The 17232-nt window shown below is 42.7% G+C and overlaps 2 protein-coding genes across 3 annotated transcripts; one reads left to right on the top strand and one right to left on the bottom strand.

Moving 5' to 3' along the window:
- Positions 1-889: 889 nt before the first annotated feature.
- On the bottom strand, positions 890-2243 carry LOC136423212 (uncharacterized). The gene is made up of 2 exons (XM_066411291.1): positions 2066-2243; positions 890-1435 (listed from the first exon to the last, which is right to left on the bottom strand). The coding sequence occupies exons 1-2, from the start codon at positions 2230-2232 to the stop codon at positions 1126-1128; spliced, it is 477 nt and encodes a 158-aa protein (XP_066267388.1). The 5' UTR covers positions 2233-2243; the 3' UTR covers positions 890-1125.
- Positions 2244-4730: 2487 nt separating this feature from the next.
- LOC136422791 (octapeptide-repeat protein T2-like) lies at positions 4731-16009 on the top strand. 2 transcript variants are annotated; one of them, XM_066410666.1, is made up of 8 exons: positions 4731-4889; positions 7768-7857; positions 8198-8388; positions 8826-8987; positions 9534-9673; positions 13440-13523; positions 14064-14118; positions 14496-16009. In XM_066410666.1, exons 1-8 carry the CDS (start codon positions 4850-4852, stop codon positions 14655-14657), a joined length of 924 nt encoding a protein of 307 aa, XP_066266763.1. In that variant the 5' UTR covers positions 4731-4849; the 3' UTR covers positions 14658-16009. The 2 variants fall into 2 exon arrangements, with proteins under 2 accessions (XP_066266763.1, XP_066266764.1); XM_066410667.1 differs by having other exon boundaries at positions 4734-4889; positions 8823-8987.
- The last annotated feature ends 1223 nt before the right edge of the window (positions 16010-17232 follow it).

The following is a 17232-nucleotide window of genomic DNA, read 5'->3' as shown; positions in this document are numbered from 1 at the left end:
AATGTACATAATTACGGATTTTATCCCCACAGTTGTATAGTTGTCCATATATAGCTTCATCCATGGAAGGTCTTTCCAAGAATATACTTTTCACTACAAGGTATTACATTTAATTTGTCGTCATTTAGTAGCTGTAATCTTTTCCTATGCGGCAGCAGCAGTAGTTGTAGTTAAAAAAAAAACATTAAACAGTATCAAACAATATGTGGCGAAAGGGAGAAGCATTCATGATCAGGCCTACCCCTCCCAAAATGTCCTGAATGGACTCGCCCGGAGAAGAATTCTCGCCTATAATTTTAGAGTCGTTATCAGCACCGAAAATGGTGCCCCATACCTTCAGGTTATAGATAACACTATAAATACCAACAGAAGCAAATTGGCCTGGCCCCATGGGGTTTACTCTCCAAGCAGAGCATGGGTTTCGGCTGGTTTCTGACGTGTTTTTAGGCGTTTTTGTCGGGCTTTCTACATTGTCATTTTTTTGTAAAGCCCGACAAAAACGCCTAAAACACGTCAAAACCAGCCGAAACCCATGCTCTGCTTGGAGAGTAATGGGGTTGACTACTTTACTTCGCAGACGGAAGACATATGTCTGCTTTCAGTGGCACTGAGGGCTTGTTGCTGGATGATTTTTTTTGTACATGTACATTTGTGTGTGTGTGTGTGTGTGTGTGTGTGTGTGTGTGTACGTGTATGTATCTGTGTGTGTGTGTGTGTGCGCGTGTATGTATCTATGTGTGTGTCTGTGTGTCTGTGTGTAAGTGTATTTGTGTAAGTGTATGTGTAGTCGTGTGTCTTTGTGTGTGCATGTTTGTGTGTGTCTGTGTGTGCAAAACCTATTTTACTTTTTGCGTTAACCATATATCAAAAGAAAACCCGAGTCGATGGCTGAGTTATTCGATGTAGTCTATTTTGTCGATTATACAGTCCGGAAAGTCAGAAACCACGACACACGTACGCTTATTTCTTGCACTTCTCTTTATAATCTCCGCTACAAGTACCTTATTTCATCTTCCTTTTGATATTTCTTCGGTCATCTAACATTAGAACGTTCTTACAATATTTGTAGCTCAACTATAGAGGAAGCTGCTTGTTTTTTGTTGTTGTTATTTTTTGTGTTGTTGTTTACTTCCTTGCAATCCTCAGACGACTCTGAATCCCCATGACGTAAGGGTCGCGTTCTGCGTCATGCATACCCCGGATGTTGCTCTGCGTGGTCCTCACCAGGTTGTTGGACCGCTCCAGCCTCTTCTCGAAGGAGCTCTTCGGCTTCCAGGGACCGCCGTCGTCCACCGAGGAGCCCCCGGACTGTCGGGCGGCGTTCCTGTGCCTGGCCGCCCGCCGCTCCGGGTGGAGCTCCTCGGTCTGACCGTAGGCCGCGCTGGGAGTTAGGTAGTCATTGTCGAACTGGTCCTTCAGTCTCTCGATGCGTTTTCTGGTCACAGGAAAAGGAAGATACTGTAGTGTTAAAGTAAGAGCAATATGTATTAAGTAAACTGCTTACAATACTTTGAGCACCCATTGAAAATACCTCAATAAAAGTGTAAATTACTACGTTGATGAAGGTTAGACATCCAGGTAGTACATTGAACTATTAGCATAAACCTTGTCTTGATTTAACCTTCTTTTGAAGACTTCGTCAAGACATCCTAAATTGTCTTAACCTCATTAACATCTCTATTCAGAGTTCTGGTATAAATCTAGTCTTCCGGTCCTTATCGTTAGTCACTGACGAAAGACAGCAGAAATGTCTGACTGTTTCACAATTTTATCCAGTTTCTTGTCAATGAGTAACTATTTTTGGAGTGTAAATTACTGTTTTTCTGAGAGGTCATTGGTTGGATGTTGGCAATCATCATCATCAGGTACATCCCGATATTTCTGGAGGCTGCTGGTCCAATAACTGTACCAGCATATGCAAAGAAAAGACTTTATTTCTCAGTCTTGTTTTATTTTTAGTTGTGACTAAGGTTTAGGATCTGACCGTCTTTTTGCTCTTTAATGTGCGACAATGTCTATAAAAAGCACAGACTCTGATCCATAAACAAAGAAACACGCATCCTACGCTCTGTCCTTGGAGTTGTGCACCCTGCTCCGTGCGAAGCCGAGCCCCAGTGACGTCAGCGCGACCCTCTCCTGCAGCAGGTCCGGGTCCACATGGGTGTACATGAACGAGTCGTCCCATCCCTGGGGAGGGGGGATATAATCATTACAGCAGGTCCGGGTCCACATGGGTGTACATGAACGAGTCGTCCCAGCCCTGGGGAGGGGGGATATAATCATTACAGCAGGTCCGGGTCCACATGGGTGTACATGAACGAGTCGTCCCATCCCTGGGGAGGGGGGATATAATCATTACAGCAGGTCCGGGTCCACATGGGTGTACATGAACGAGTCATCCCATCCCTGGGGAGGGGGGATATAATCATTACAGCAGGTCCGGGTCCACATGGGTGTACATGAACGAGTCGTCCCAGCCCTGGGAAGGGGGTATATAATCATTACAGCAGGTCCGGGTCCACATGGGTGTACATGAACGAGTCGTCCCATCCCTGGGGAGGGGGGATATAATCATTACAGCAGGTCCGGGTCCACATGGGTGTACATGAACGAGTCATCCCATCCCTGGGGAGGGGGGATATAATCATTACAGCAGGTCCGGGTCCACATGGGTGTACATGAACGAGTCGTCCCAGCCCTGGGGAGGGGGGATATAATCATTACAGCAGGTCCGGGTCCACATGGGTGTACATGAACGAGTCGTCCCAGCCCTGGGGAGGGGGGATATAATCATTACAGCAGGTCCGGGTCCACATGGGTGTACATGAACGAGTCATCCCATCCCTGGGGAGGGGGGATATAATCATTACAGCAGGTCCGGGTCCACATGGGTGTACATGAACGAGTCATCCCATCCCTGGGGAGGGGGGATATAATCATTACAGCAGGTCCGGGTCCACATGGGTGTACATGAACGAGTCGTCCCAGCCCTGGGGAGGGGGGATATAATCATTACAGCAGGTCCGGGTCCACATGGGTGTACATGAACGAGTCATCCCATCCCTGGGGAGGGGGGATATAATCATTACAGCAGGTCCGGGTCCACATGGGTGTACATGAACGAGTCGTCCCATCCCTGGGGAGGGGGGATATAATCATTACAGCAGGTCCGGGTCCACATGGGTGTACATGAACGAGTCGTCCCAACCCTGGGGAGGGGGGATATAATCATTACAGCAGGTCCGGGTCCACATGGGTGTACATGAACGAGTCGTCCCAGCCCTGGGGAGGGGGGATATAATCATTACAGCAGGTCCGGGTCCACATGGGTGTACATGAACGAGTCGTCCCAACCCTGGGGAGGGGTTAACGTAACGTCCGGTTTGTAATTACAGATAAATACAGATACACTGCCAGCAATACGGATAACTTTTTTATAGGAATCATGTTGTATATATGTCACGTTATATATAATACATCATCATTATCATCATCATATGATACATTCCAGTGTTAGAAAATCTTTTCAAAAGTAACGGGAATTTGTGATATAATGAATGCCCACGATGAAGACATTAGCCAGTGTGCACTTAGTCTTAGTGGGAATACGATGTCATCGATATATGGTTTGTCATATGATCTAACCTTTGCTGCTACATACATGAATAAAGAAAAAGAGCAGGGGTCATTTTACCGCGGTCAATAATTCATGATATCAGCTTTGAAAACTTGATTGAATTTGGAAAGAAACCGGAAAGTTGGAATAAAGGACATATGTTTCTACTCAAGTACCTCAGTGTCTTAATTTCTAAGAAAAACGTCAACAGTTCTGATACTTGCCTTTGGTTGCTTTTTCTCCATGGTAAGAAGATGAGAACTTCCCGGTCCTTTTTCTGCTTCTTCAAGTTGTCCACCACTTTTGGTCGTGACTCAAATTACAAGACGCTACTCCTATTGCAGCATGCTAGCTTTAGACTTTTCGTTATAGCCTTGCAGAAGAAGCTCCTTGTCGTTTCCCTTACTTCCAATATGAGTGACCTTCCCTTTCACAAAATGGCGTCTGAGACTGAAAAGAACGTCTGTCCTGCCACGGGATAAAGACGACTGGGGTTGGAGCTATTTAAGGTTCTGAGACCGGATCGTTCTCATAACTCAGGTCCTCAGGAGACTGTCTTATCCTGACTGCGGCGATGGGAGAGTGCACTGTGCATGTCTGCAGGGGACCATGGGTGACTTGTGACATGTGAAATTTCCTTTGGCACAGTCTATATACTTTTGAACCGCCTGTATAAGTTAGGTTACTGGGATATTGTGAAACTTCATTGATGTTCATTTGTTAACTTGATATCTAAACGAAGTAATAAAGTCGCCTGGGGTCTTTATTACAAATGTACTTACGTATGTATTAATTACCTTAATGGAAAACTTTTCTCTGAGACGACCGATAGAAAAAGGTCACATTTAGAGGCTTTTTTCAGTTAATTTTCATGCAAAAAAAATGTTTACTTTGCTCAGAAAAGTGTACAATTTTCCCTCAATAAACTAAGGAATATACGAAATTCCAAACGTATCTGTCTGTGTTCTTCTTTACTTGTGCTATGTTTATCTATATATTAGATATCCGACCAGGTATAAAATGATAGAACAGGTGAGGCTGCTAACGAGAACAGGTGCATCTCGTACCCAGGGTCAGGTGACTCGCGCCGCTGCCATTGGTCGGCTGTGATCACGTGAGGGACGCCATCTTTGTTTTTATTTTCTGTGGGGAAGCCAAAGAAAGTGTTTTCGTGGACGCCGGGCGAGAGCTCTGTATTTTTCCTCACTCTACAGACAACACACACCGCTGAAAATGGAGAAAATGGATGTGGATAAAGTGGATATGTCGTTAGGTAAGCCTTACTTTGAATAGCTGTAGCATAAAAACGTCAAGATTTGTGAGGAAAAATACATGTACGTACAGAGCGCACTGAAAATCGGAACAAAAAATGATTTTAGCGCTTGGATAATTTTTTGGCAAATGAAAGCTGTGTTTATCGTTTGTTTTCTGCTGAAAAATTGATGTTCAGTTGTTGAGCTAGGTTGACATTGCTTGTAAGGTCGCTAGTATCATTTTCAAGATTATCGTCGCTTCTTGCTGTATCCTACGGTTTGAGCTTCGCTTGTGAAACCTCAGGCGCTTGATGACATGTGTATAAATTTTGTGGGGAGGGGGGCATATAGGTTTTAGAGCGGTCTGCTTCCAATAGAGTACTACGCTATACAGACAATTCTTTGTACACTATGTATACTTGACCCGAAGGGAATGCAACGATACACATAAAACAGTAACCTTTACGCTGCTTATTATTCTAACAAATACGTGTAACGCATGAGTGTCCTGTTTCCATGTTATTGAATAGCTGGAGTTTCCTACATGTAACGTTACATAGGTGGCAAACTCACTGTGATTTGAAATACCAGCAACTCTACACCGAATATCTGTCTGCAGCACCAACCATCCCAAAATACCTGACCCAATATCGGACCCACACGACATCGCTGTCAGTTTGAGTCCTCTGGTATTCCAAGTTCATGGGTTTCATCAAAACTTGGTCCATCATGATTTGATACTTGTCTGTGGTTGGTACACTGAAGTTGTGTGGTCTGCATGCCTCTGTCGTCTTGTCAAGACACTTTCAAATCACTTAAACTGGCCTTACTTGCATGAATTAGAATAAAGCCACAAATTCAGTAAAGAATATACGATGTAACACACATTCTAGCTAAGACTTGGCTTATACAAACAAATATGAAATCTTTAATCTTTTGTGTGCAATTTCCAAGCTTTCCTGATGCCCTAGTCAAAATTAATGCATAACGTCAGGAAATTTATCAATATGATTTATAAGTTTACATTGTATTCCTACCCAAAGGACAGGGGCTTTATTTAGTTGTAGCTGTTTTAAGTTAAACCTCTAAATGCTTACAAAGCATGGCTGTAGTGATATATTAGCACTGTTGCGCTTGATACACAAAAATAAGCATTGGCCTTCACAAAGCAGCATGAGCTCCATTCCACATGTGATAAAATGTTCTTCAACTTCTTCAACTTCGACTACCCCCAGATGACCCCGCCAGGGGCAAAGTAAGGGAACATGTTAATGTTATTGTTTTGTTGTACATGTTTTACTATGAGATACATGGGTATGCTTGGGTGGCCATAGGTATACATATACATGTAGTTACAAAGTTAGAATTATACATAACTATTTGAAGTTGTATAACTACAAGTCTATACTTCTTAAAATGTTTGTTTGTTCATGTTTAATCTCTATATCATATGACTCATAATTAAATTAGAGTTACACTGAGTACATTGAGATACAATGCTAAACTTTCTTCCAACACTAAGGTATTCACGGATCGAATTTTCGACGACCACTGTCGCCTTCTTCAGGATCAATAAGGAAGAAGGCGACAGTGGTCGTCGAAAATTCGATCCGTGAATACCTTAGTGTTGGAAGAAAGTTTAGTATTGTATTATGATTACTACCAACACAGATGAGCTTTCATTATAATCTGAGTACATTGAGATTTGACCATAACAGATTTGACTGAGAATATCCCCAAAGCACATTTTATGTGATATAAAGTCCTTTTTGGTTGGATGTTGAAATCCTGGTCTCCCTACGTGAATGATTGACAAGTGTTGCCCCTTGAACCAGGATGTTGTGTTTTAAAGAACAGCTGAGAGGTGTCAGGTTACAGAGAGGAGGTGGGATAATGGCATGCGCAACAGCTGTTGGTTGGGGGGGGGGGGTACTTCACAACAAATAGCCGGATATTTGGAAAAAGTTTTACACATCAAGTGGAAAAAAGATTGAGTCAAAATATATATATGGAAAATTCTGTCCGTTCTGACTTGTTCCAAGGCTCTCCCTTTAAATTAATGATAGCTGGTAGATGTGGTGGTTATAATTGGTTAGGCAACATTAGCTGAACATTTGTCCAACCAATAAACAAAAACAGTCTGTTGTATACATAAATGTATACATGTTTAAAGTTGAAGTTAGTTAAGTTTAATTTCTCCCGCACCACTTGCTAGAGCATATGGCAGCGCCCATCTCCGATTCGCAGCCCTTGGGCCACACAACTTTGTGCAACTCTCTACAGTCTGCAGCAGGGGGCTAGTCCGCTGGTAGTGATCGATACTCTTTCCCAAGTGCGAGTGCTTAGCAGAGAAAGCAGTATGTACCATTTTTAGAGTCTTTGGTATGGCCCGGCCGGGGATCGAACTCACGACCTACCACGTGCAACTGCAAGGCAAACACTCTAATCTCTACCCATAAGGCCAGTGCACGGGTGTATACATGTTTCCTAAGTCTAATTTGCAGTAATTCTAAAGCCCCGTGTTCTCGCCAGGGCATTTGACCATTGGGGGCCCCTACGCTGTGATTTGGATCCCCTATGCTGTGATTCTGGCCCCTAGGCTGTGTTTCAATCAGCATAGGGGGGATTTTCTGTTGTTTTGATGCAAAGGTACAAAACTTTGGCTTTATTTCACAAACTTTAGCCCTCAAAATGCAAGAAATAGTGTCTTCGATAGTTTTAAAGTTCAAAATTTCTAGGGGGAGGATGCCCCGGACCGCCCTACATTATTCCTGCCTGCAGCCCTCATCCTCACACCTGTAGCGCTTGCCATGTGGCTTTGCCACGCAAAGATGCCCCTGCGCTGTGAAAAAATCCTGGTGAGAACACTGTAAAGCCCCTGGTGTTATTTTCTTCCAGATGACATCATCAAGCAGAACCGTAAGGAGAAGAAGGAGGCGGCAAAACAGGGACGGAACAAAAAAGTCACCAGACTCATCGGCAAACCAGGTATGGTTATGAAACTTACAGATCTTCAAGAAAGGGCCACAGGAAAGGGTTGCAGTCCTTAGGACGAGCCGTTGAGCTATATGGTCCACTGTTCATTGTGCTTGTTGAAAAGAGCTATTGGAATTTCCCAGGTACAATGAACCTGTATTTTGTAAATGTTGTATATTGATATAGAGCCTGTCTTCTCTCTCAAGTGGAAGAATAGCTCTTCAGTGAGCTAAACTGGTTCGAGATCACTTTCTTTTTCATCCGGTGATTGACCAACCTGATGAAATTATTCAGGGGTGCAAGCGTATGGTCTCATTTTAATGTAAGCCAACCTTTATGTCTTACTTTCCAGGTGCTCGTGCCGCACTGTCTCTCAAGACTATCCGAGGGCGGGGGCGAGGTGCCCGTGGGGCGGGGGTGTCCACCCGAGGGGCGGGAGCATCCGCCCGGGGGGCAGGGAGAGGTGCTGGCAGGGGTGGGGCAGCAGGACGTGGGGGCAGGGGCAGAGGAGCTCGTCAACAGAACAGACAAGGAGGAGCACAGGTGAGCTATGTTTGTTGTATGGAGCGTCTTTTTACTGATTTTGTACATCAATGAAGCAGACAGGTTCGGAGCGCCATATTGGTGCCCTTGGTTTTCATTCAAGTAGGTCATACATAGCATTTTTTATTCATTGGCAAGTTTTTTTGTGTTTTTCTGGTATTTTTTTCCTTGAGCTATACAGGATCAGGATGATTATGCCTATTATCAACTCAGTCAACTCGGCCCAACATGCTGGTCAACTCAAACAAGTGAACAACTCAGTTAGGGTTAGGGTTATGGGTCAAATTGACCAGGGTGCTGGGCCACGCTGGTCTACTTAGCCATGGGTTTGAGTTGGGAAAGGGTCATTCTCAAAATGTCCGACATCCGACACACTGCACATGCTCAGTTAAAACTGAATGAATATTGCAAACTTACAGAAGTTACTTTTCCAGCAGCAGCAACTGGGAGCCAACAGGCCACAGAACCAGCGCAGTCAGCTGAACTCTCTGAGGAAACAGAAACTGCAGCAGGCACGGCAACGCCTGCAGCAGCAACAGCAGAGACAGCAGCAACAGAACAGACAGAACAAACAGTTCCAGAACAGGGGACTGCAACAGGTATGTGTTCTGTAGTGTTCTGTAGTGTAAACAGTTCTACAACAGGACTGTGTTCTTTAGTGTGAAAAGTTTTGTGCCAGGTTTGTGTTCTGTAGTTTGAAGAGTTCTACACCAGGTTTGTGGTCTGTGAACAGTTCCAGAACAGGGGACTGCAACAGGTACGTGTTCTTTAGTGTTCTATAGTGTGTAAACAGAAACTGCAGCAGGCACGGCAACGCCTGCGGCAGCAGAGACAGCAGCAGCAACAGAACCAACAGTTCCAGAACAGGGGACTGCAACAGGTAGGTTTTCTGTGTTCTGTAGTGTGAACAGTTCTACACCAAGTTTGTCTTCAGTAGTGTAGACAGTTCCAGAACAGGGGACTACAACAGGAAGGTGTTCTGTGGTGTTACTTAGTGTAAACAGTTCTACACCAGGTTTCTGTTCTGTAGTGTAAACTGTACTAAAAACGCCATGAAATTAGGTGTAAATTTTTCTATGAAAACATTCATGTATGAGATCTAGTGTTCTGACAACATGTCATTGACCTTTCCCCTTTGCCCCAAGCCTCAGCAGCAGAGGGGCCGAGGACGCGGTCGGGGTGGAGGTCGTGGTCGAGGTCAGATGAACAGGAGAGGGGCGTTACAGGGTTTCCAGGGAAATAGACAACAACCACAACAACAACAGCAGCAGCAGAACAGAAGAAAGTAAGTGTAGTTTTAGGAATTTTTAAGTCTCAATCAATTCAATTCAAAGATGTGCGCAACCATGTATAGCTTGGCTTGCAAACAACCATGTATACCAGTCGAACCGCAGGTCACCGGAGAACGCTTTATTTTCTTTTTTACGGCATTTGCCGCGTCACGATTTGACCCCGTTGCATGGGTGTAAACAACCGCCTGTCGTGCAGCAAAAAGACCTCGGACCTACATAATGTTTATATTTTTTCACATCTACAGGATCTGCCCAACATAACCATGTAGTTATTTCGTGCACAGCAAATTGTCAGCGAGCGCTGTGGCTTTAGAAACATTGACAATATTTTGGTCAGTATATTTGTGCGTGTATTTTTGACGGTTCACCTGGAACCCACTAGATATTTACATCACCTGATAGCCCATTTCCTCACCTTCAAATTGATACCAAAGTCCCTTGGATGATTTTATGGGAACCGGTTTTGCCCCCAAAAAAACGAACATCAGGTCAATTTGTAGGGCATCTTATTCTGAAAAAGAAGACAAACACAATGTCCTTTCACCATGCTTTACAGAACTCAAAACATATCTAATGGCATTGGTCAACTTGCATATAAATCTCACTTTTCCTGGCTTCAAGATGATATTAGTCTTATTTGGAAGTGTTTCAGAATATTAATTTTAGACGGCAAAACATGAGCCGTTAGTTTCATCAACGTTCCCAACACCGGCTGAAAGTTGCAACACTGCACCTGACCTCGCCTGACCCCCGCGGCAGGAAAATGGAACGTACTGGCTGGGTTCGGTCGTTCGAACGCAGGAGTTCGAAGTGATTGACGTCAAATTTGACTATTTTGTAAATATCAGGCACCTTGTACTTAAACCTCTGTCTGTCTGTACTTGACTGTTATCATGTCAATTATCATATTGCATGTGGTAGCCGCGTTCATACAGCTTCTAATACAAAAAATTGGGCTTTGTAATGCCACGCGAAATGTATCGAAATGTATCCAAAGCGCAGGAGTGCACGCATCGGTAGCTAGAACTAGGCAAAAATTTCACCACCGCAAAGTAGGTATTGTCGGAGTTTTTTGGGGGGCAAAACCGGTTCCCCTAAAATTATCCTAGGGACTTTGGTATCAATTTAAAGGTGAGGAAATGGGCTATCAGGTGATGTAAATATCTAGTGGGTTCCAGGTGAACCGTCAAAAATACACGCACAAATATACTGACAAAATATTCTTAATGTTTCGAAGGCCACAGCGCTCGCTGTCTTTTTACAATGCACGAAATATCTACATGGTTATACTAGGTAAATCCTGTAGATGTGAAAAAGTGTAAACATTATATAGGTCTGAGGTCTTTTTGTTGCACCACAGGTAGTTGTTTACTCCCATGCAACAGGGTCCAACCCGGGTCCGGCCGTGACCCGGAAAAAGCCGTCTTAGAGAAGGCTGCGCAGAACCGATGCGCATAGAGCTCTGCGGTTCGACTGTATACCATGTACTTGTACATGTTGTACTCAAAAATACTATGTATATCTTACCTGCCAATGTTCCAGTATTCTGTTAGGGCTATAATGACTGGAGAAACATTATGCATTTGAACATTACATGGTTGTGTGCAAGAAATGTCCCATGGCTTGCCATCTACTGTGTAAATTCATTCATTTTCCCAGAGAGAATTGAGGTTTTCGTGCTGTTGTAAGTTTGTGGTTGGACCAATTCTATAGTACAGCTGCAATAATTGTACCTTAGCACATTTTTAGCTCCAAGCTAGCAGGACTGTTTGCCAGATATGACACATTTTGTATCCAGTCAGTTGTGTGCAAGCCTGCCATGTGCCCATTGTTTGTGGGGTTACCTCCCGCAGAGGCAGATCAGAGGTTATAATTTGTATCATTGGGCCATTTATACATCATTAGGTGTGTAACCAGGAGGCTGGGGTCATTGGCCCTTTTTTGTGTCACATACCTATCTCCAAGCAGATATGTTTTTATTTTTTGGTCAATCTGTTTATTTTGAATCTCTTTTCACCGTTAAGCTTTGGCAGACTGAAGTAGCCGTTTGGCACCCAATCCCCTATTGGTTACAGAGTTAGGCAGTAAGCTTTTTTAATGACCAGTGATGTAGCTATTAACCTTCTCCCTGCTGCCTCACCACATAACCAGTACAAATGGCTACCCTAGCAGGAGTAGCAGGCTGAATGTTAAAAGACATGTAAAAAATGGAAATGCACTTTTCTGTCATGACATACAGCTATGTAATATAGACATATTTTGATAGTAAGATTCAGTGTAAAAACTCTCAGTATCTTTCAGATTCAAAATGATAAACCTTCAGTGGTAGAAATACTTTTTTTCAGTGTTCTGCAATATTGCAGAATGTCAAAAATTTTTTCTGCAAATTGAAAATATTTTCTGCAAATACACATGCCTCCATACTACATACTACAACCTTCTCAACTTAATAATGCCTACTTACTTACATTATATCTATAGAGCTTTGCAACATTGCTGTAATTCTTTATTCTCTCACTCCATCTTTGATTATCACGAGCAAAGTTTTTATGAGGAATAACATGCATGTGTGTGAAAAATATTCAAAGTAATAGCGAAAAATGCAACAGCAAGTATATTTATTCGATATCAATCAAATCAAATATTTGTATGATCATTTCAGTATGTGTATCAAAATTAAAAACGAATTCAACAGCCTGCCTGATAAGGAGGACAAGGGAATTATGTCCTTGCGAGAAATATGTGTTCTGATGCGTATTATGATTAATAAACAAGATCGCACGACCTGTGACACAGCCACGGCCCACAGAAAACATGACAAAAACCGAGAAAAAAATGTAAAATTCAAAATAAAACGCCTTTACGCAAACCTTGGCCTCTGTGTAGTTTTTTGGTATAAATCTGAAACATCGCTATCGGTTTCAAACATTGGGCTCCGACTTCGGACATTCGGGGAGACTCCAGAGACGGCCCGGCGATGTTAGTTTTTCACGTGGGTGCCCCCCTCCCCACTGTGTCGGCACAGGAGAAAGTGTTCCGCCTTTTCCACACAAGGCGGTGCTCAATATCTATCCGAGTAGTTCTCAACTTCATCGCTGCCATCTGGGCTTCAAGGACCACGGGCTAATGTAGTGGCCGCCGTTTTGTTCCTTCTGTCATCGCGCCCATGCCCCGAGTAATTCGGGCTCTGAAGAAATCGCAGCTTAGCTTGCGACATACTAGTACTAGTACTACTTGTTTACGTTAGAACATCCGGGAATTGTTTTCCCGGCTTTTGCCGACCCCGAGATCGTGACCGCGGAGATTAGCGAGGGTTGACGGAAATGCACGAATTTGACATTTTCTCACATGATTCGTCCCCGAAGTGATCACGGAAAGTGTCGAAATCCTCGAAAAAAACTGACCTCAAGTAGCACCAGGCAGTCAGAACGCACCGAATCGTTGCCATCTTGCGCGGCTTCAGTTTATTTACAGCGCCGCTAGTTTGCTTAGTACTAGTAAGTCTGTATAATCTCCTGAATTGAGAGCCATTGAATCCGGGGTCTGATTTTTTTTCTTCTGCAAAATTGCAGATTGTTTAATTTTTCTTCTGCAATCTTGAAAATCTTTATGCAATTTGCAGATTGCAGACGGGTATTTTGAACGCTGACCTTACATATTTTCATTCCCAAATAAACCCTACATACTTAAAGTAGCATAGTACGAAACCTGTCATGACTTTGGATCTGTCTGTGAATGTGCTCCCCCTGTCTGTTACAGATGGAACAACACCCCACGAGGACCCCCTCCCGCCCACATCCTGACTGTATCAGTCCCCAACCCACTGGCAAAGGGAGGGCCTGCGTAAGTAGTTAACTAGCACTCACTTCGATAACATGTTCATAATGCAGCCTGGACGTATATTTTTACACCCAGTAACATTTAACACATAAAAGAACCCAACATAGTATAGTTCCCGTTGCATACTTGTATAGTTCCTGTACTGTTTCATACTTCGTTACATGTTTTGCCTCTTATGTTTATTGATGCTGCTTAAGTAAGCGTGTTTTGGCTTGATTGTGGCTTCACTAATTCACTAAATAAAAAAATAAATAGATTTTAAAAAGCCAACACACTTATAAAGAAGAGTAAGGGTGACCCGGTATGCTTGGCTGTAAACGTGAGTCATAGCAAAGCACAACTACTAACTATTAGTAAAAGCATCAAGCTTTGCCACAATTAGCGATGACTGCTTTAGCTTTTAACAAGAAAACTTGTCTTTTGTACAACTTTTATGAACAAGGTTTCGTCATTTTATTTGTACATGGGTTGATAAATGTGAATGACTGGACGGAAAAAAAGGATAGGATAAAGCTGACTTGATATTCTTGGCTTTTTTTCTAGGTCACCACAGAAGAACCAGAACTTCTCTCGAGGTTTCAACAATGCAGGAAACAAGGTGAGTTTCACAATACAAAATAAATCAAGCTGTTACTTGTATATAGATTATCGTTAGTGATGAGTCTCTTGTGAATTGGATTTTATTTTTATCAAAGGAACTATAATCTTGCTTAGAATGCAAAGCTACAAGATTTCAGTGGTTTGTTTCTGTGGCTGTGTAAGTATGTGAGTTTGTGTGGCTGTGTGTGAGTATGTGTGTGTCTGTCTGTGTGTCCATTTTTTTTGCAACTCCCAGTTTACACAATGTGACATTACCATATATCCTCAGTGATTATGTAGATCTATTTGTTTGGCTGGAAAGGTCACAAAGCGGTATGGGTAAGGGAGTGAAGTGTGCTATCTTTCATTGCTGTCTTTGTCTTTTACATTTCTCAGGGCGGCTTCAAGACGTTAAGTGACCGTTTCTCTGCAACGCAGCAGACGTCTGCTAGGGGGCAGCCGGTCAGAGGTCGTGGGGGCAGACGAGGTCGCGGTCGAGGTGGCGGCCGGGGGCGTGGCAGGGGAGGCGCCATGGGAAGAATGGTCACGCTACACTGATGACTGGGTGTTTACGTTTTTTGAACAGATTTTTTAATGGTTGAATGGATCTATCTTCTTCCCAAGAGAGCTCATCTGTTGTGGTAAATGACTTTGTAGGAAGTTTAACTTTTGATGCCAACATAGTGAAATGGGACTCAATGTTTCTTTTCACTGGGTGACAAAGTTTTGAAGCCAGTAGAGTGTTGTTTGTCTAGAATGGATGCAGTGAGTTGTGACTATAGATACCAAGAACTTGCTCTGTTAGTCTGAATCTTCATACAGTCAAGCTCTGCCACATGTGAATTGGTACCTAATTTTTCCCAACTACATTTATATAACAGCCTGTATTATAGCCAAACTATAAGTGCTGAGGAAGACAGAACGACTTTTATCTTTGTATGAAGGACACAAAATACTTACCAAATCTTGGAACCTTTGTATGCATGTTTGTGTGCTCTGTATGAAGTTTATATTCAATAGATGTCAAAAGGATGTTGTCAAAACCTAGATTAGAGTACAAGTCAGAACTAGTCTGATATTTGTGGACCAACAACCATTGTAATTTTCACTTTGTCATAAGTTAATATTTCACTGTTTTTCTAAACAGACCTTTGAAAACAAGATTTTTAAACAAAATAGCTGACTGAAAATGCATAAGGTAATTTTTTCTATAGACAACAAATTTCACTGGGTTTATAGCATACTGGTATGGTAGTACGGACACTAGTTTGAAGTTATGGCGATATTACCTCATTTTCTATGGTGTGTTTGTAGAATCTTCATGTAAAAACGAGTGGAGGATGGTGTGTGTGAGTGAGTGGGGGGGTCATATCCTGAAAAAATTATAACACATATCTAAATAGAAAAAGGTAGAGACCATGTACAACAAAAAACATGTACATTTTGTATTGTTAGACCACATCAATGAATGAAGGAAAAAAGCTAACGTAGCCCAGAAAGTATGTTGAATGTACTCACTTCTCCCCTTTCAAAATTCATTGTCGACCTACATTTTGTATTTGTTAGTGTAACTGTTGCTTGATACATACACGTAATTGTCTGTTCTCCCAATTTAGTTTTTATGTTACTTTATTTGTTTCTGAATTTGTGACCAAGTAACAAATTTGTGGCCCAGTCAAACAAGTAAAAATGATTTAGAACTAGATGACATGCAAAACAAGCCTATCACAGTACTTTCTGTTAAAGAAGCTTGATGCAAGTTGATACATACAGGCATAGGTAACGGTTTTATTCACAGTCTTTAAACTGATTTGTAATATGTTTACTGTTCCATCCATTTTCAACACATGTAACGTTACAACTTGTGATGTTGTTTACAAAATGTAAATGAAATTGTCAAGACTTCACAAGACCTTGTATTTGTGGTTATTCTGACGGGCTGAGAAAAAAGGGTAGGCAGAACGAATTGATTTAGTCAATGGCTTCAAGGAAAGCCTTGATATAAGCAAAAAGATACACACGGCTCCACTTCTCTGGAAATCTTGCATTAGAATAGTCTTGATGGTCCTGGAAATATACTGCATTGCAGTTACGAAACGCTAGAGGTCTCTACTCACCGGCTACGCAGGAAAGCTCACTCTGTACTAGAGCAGCGACCAGTTAACTCCAAACACGACAACGCAGAGGTTCACGTATTCACTAAGGATTCGAGTGTAGATTGGGAAATGTTGTAGTTGAGAGTGGACTTGTTTCTTCGCCGTGAGGTACGAAACGAAACATTAGAAGGATCAACAGCGCGGTTGTCAAGGCGAGCATGCGCCCATCACGTGATAGACACAAACCCGAGAAATCGAACGTTAAACACATCCAGAATTTGACAAAATTTTGCCATAATCGTTCCACATAACATCATCCAGCCAGCTGAATTCTTCCTTTTTGTTTACCAGAATTTCTGACCCCCCAAAAAGGCCATCCTGCTGACGATTTTCAGCAATCAGGTTGCTAGGGCGTGGTTCGTCGTCAATCACGTGACCATGCTGTGACGTCACGGACGACGAAGGACAACGTCACGGGGTCAAACAAGCTTACGGATATCTGCACTTAGTGACATTTTAACATTACGCGACGCTTTTTAACAGAAAACGTGACTGCAGTTCAGCTTTTAGCATTCTACAGAGATTATTGCAGGTGAGTCAAAGATGCATAAAAGGTTAGTAGCATTAGTTCCTGTAGTATGTTGAGGGTAGAGGTCATCTTTAGGGTGCCATTGCCCCCCCCCCCTTACCGACCGGTCACAGTCGTAAACAAATGAATGTTATGCAAAAGTACAGTTGTAAGTGTAAAAAAAAATTGCATCATCACTATCCGCTCAACACACTGTATATATATAGTTACATCATGAACACTAGTGCCTAGGCCTGTTACCACCGCCCTCAATTATTGTTGAAAAAATGCCTTTTACTGCATTACTGCGACCACTTGTTGCCAGTAACGTTATCTGATGAACCTGTCTCTTTTGGCTTAACGATGAAGCAACAGTGTATTTTAGGAGCAAAGCTCGCCAGAGCTTTCTTGTTTTCTGTTACCTTTCTTGCGCATTTTCTTCGCTCTCCTGTCCTGAGTGTGTATTTTC

The sequence above is a fragment of the Branchiostoma lanceolatum genome, chromosome 17, assembly GCF_035083965.1.
Source record: "Branchiostoma lanceolatum isolate klBraLanc5 chromosome 17, klBraLanc5.hap2, whole genome shotgun sequence".
In the NCBI taxonomy this organism is placed as follows: domain Eukaryota; kingdom Metazoa; phylum Chordata; class Leptocardii; order Amphioxiformes; family Branchiostomatidae; genus Branchiostoma; species Branchiostoma lanceolatum.
This window is presented reverse-complemented; position numbering and strand designations above follow the sequence as displayed.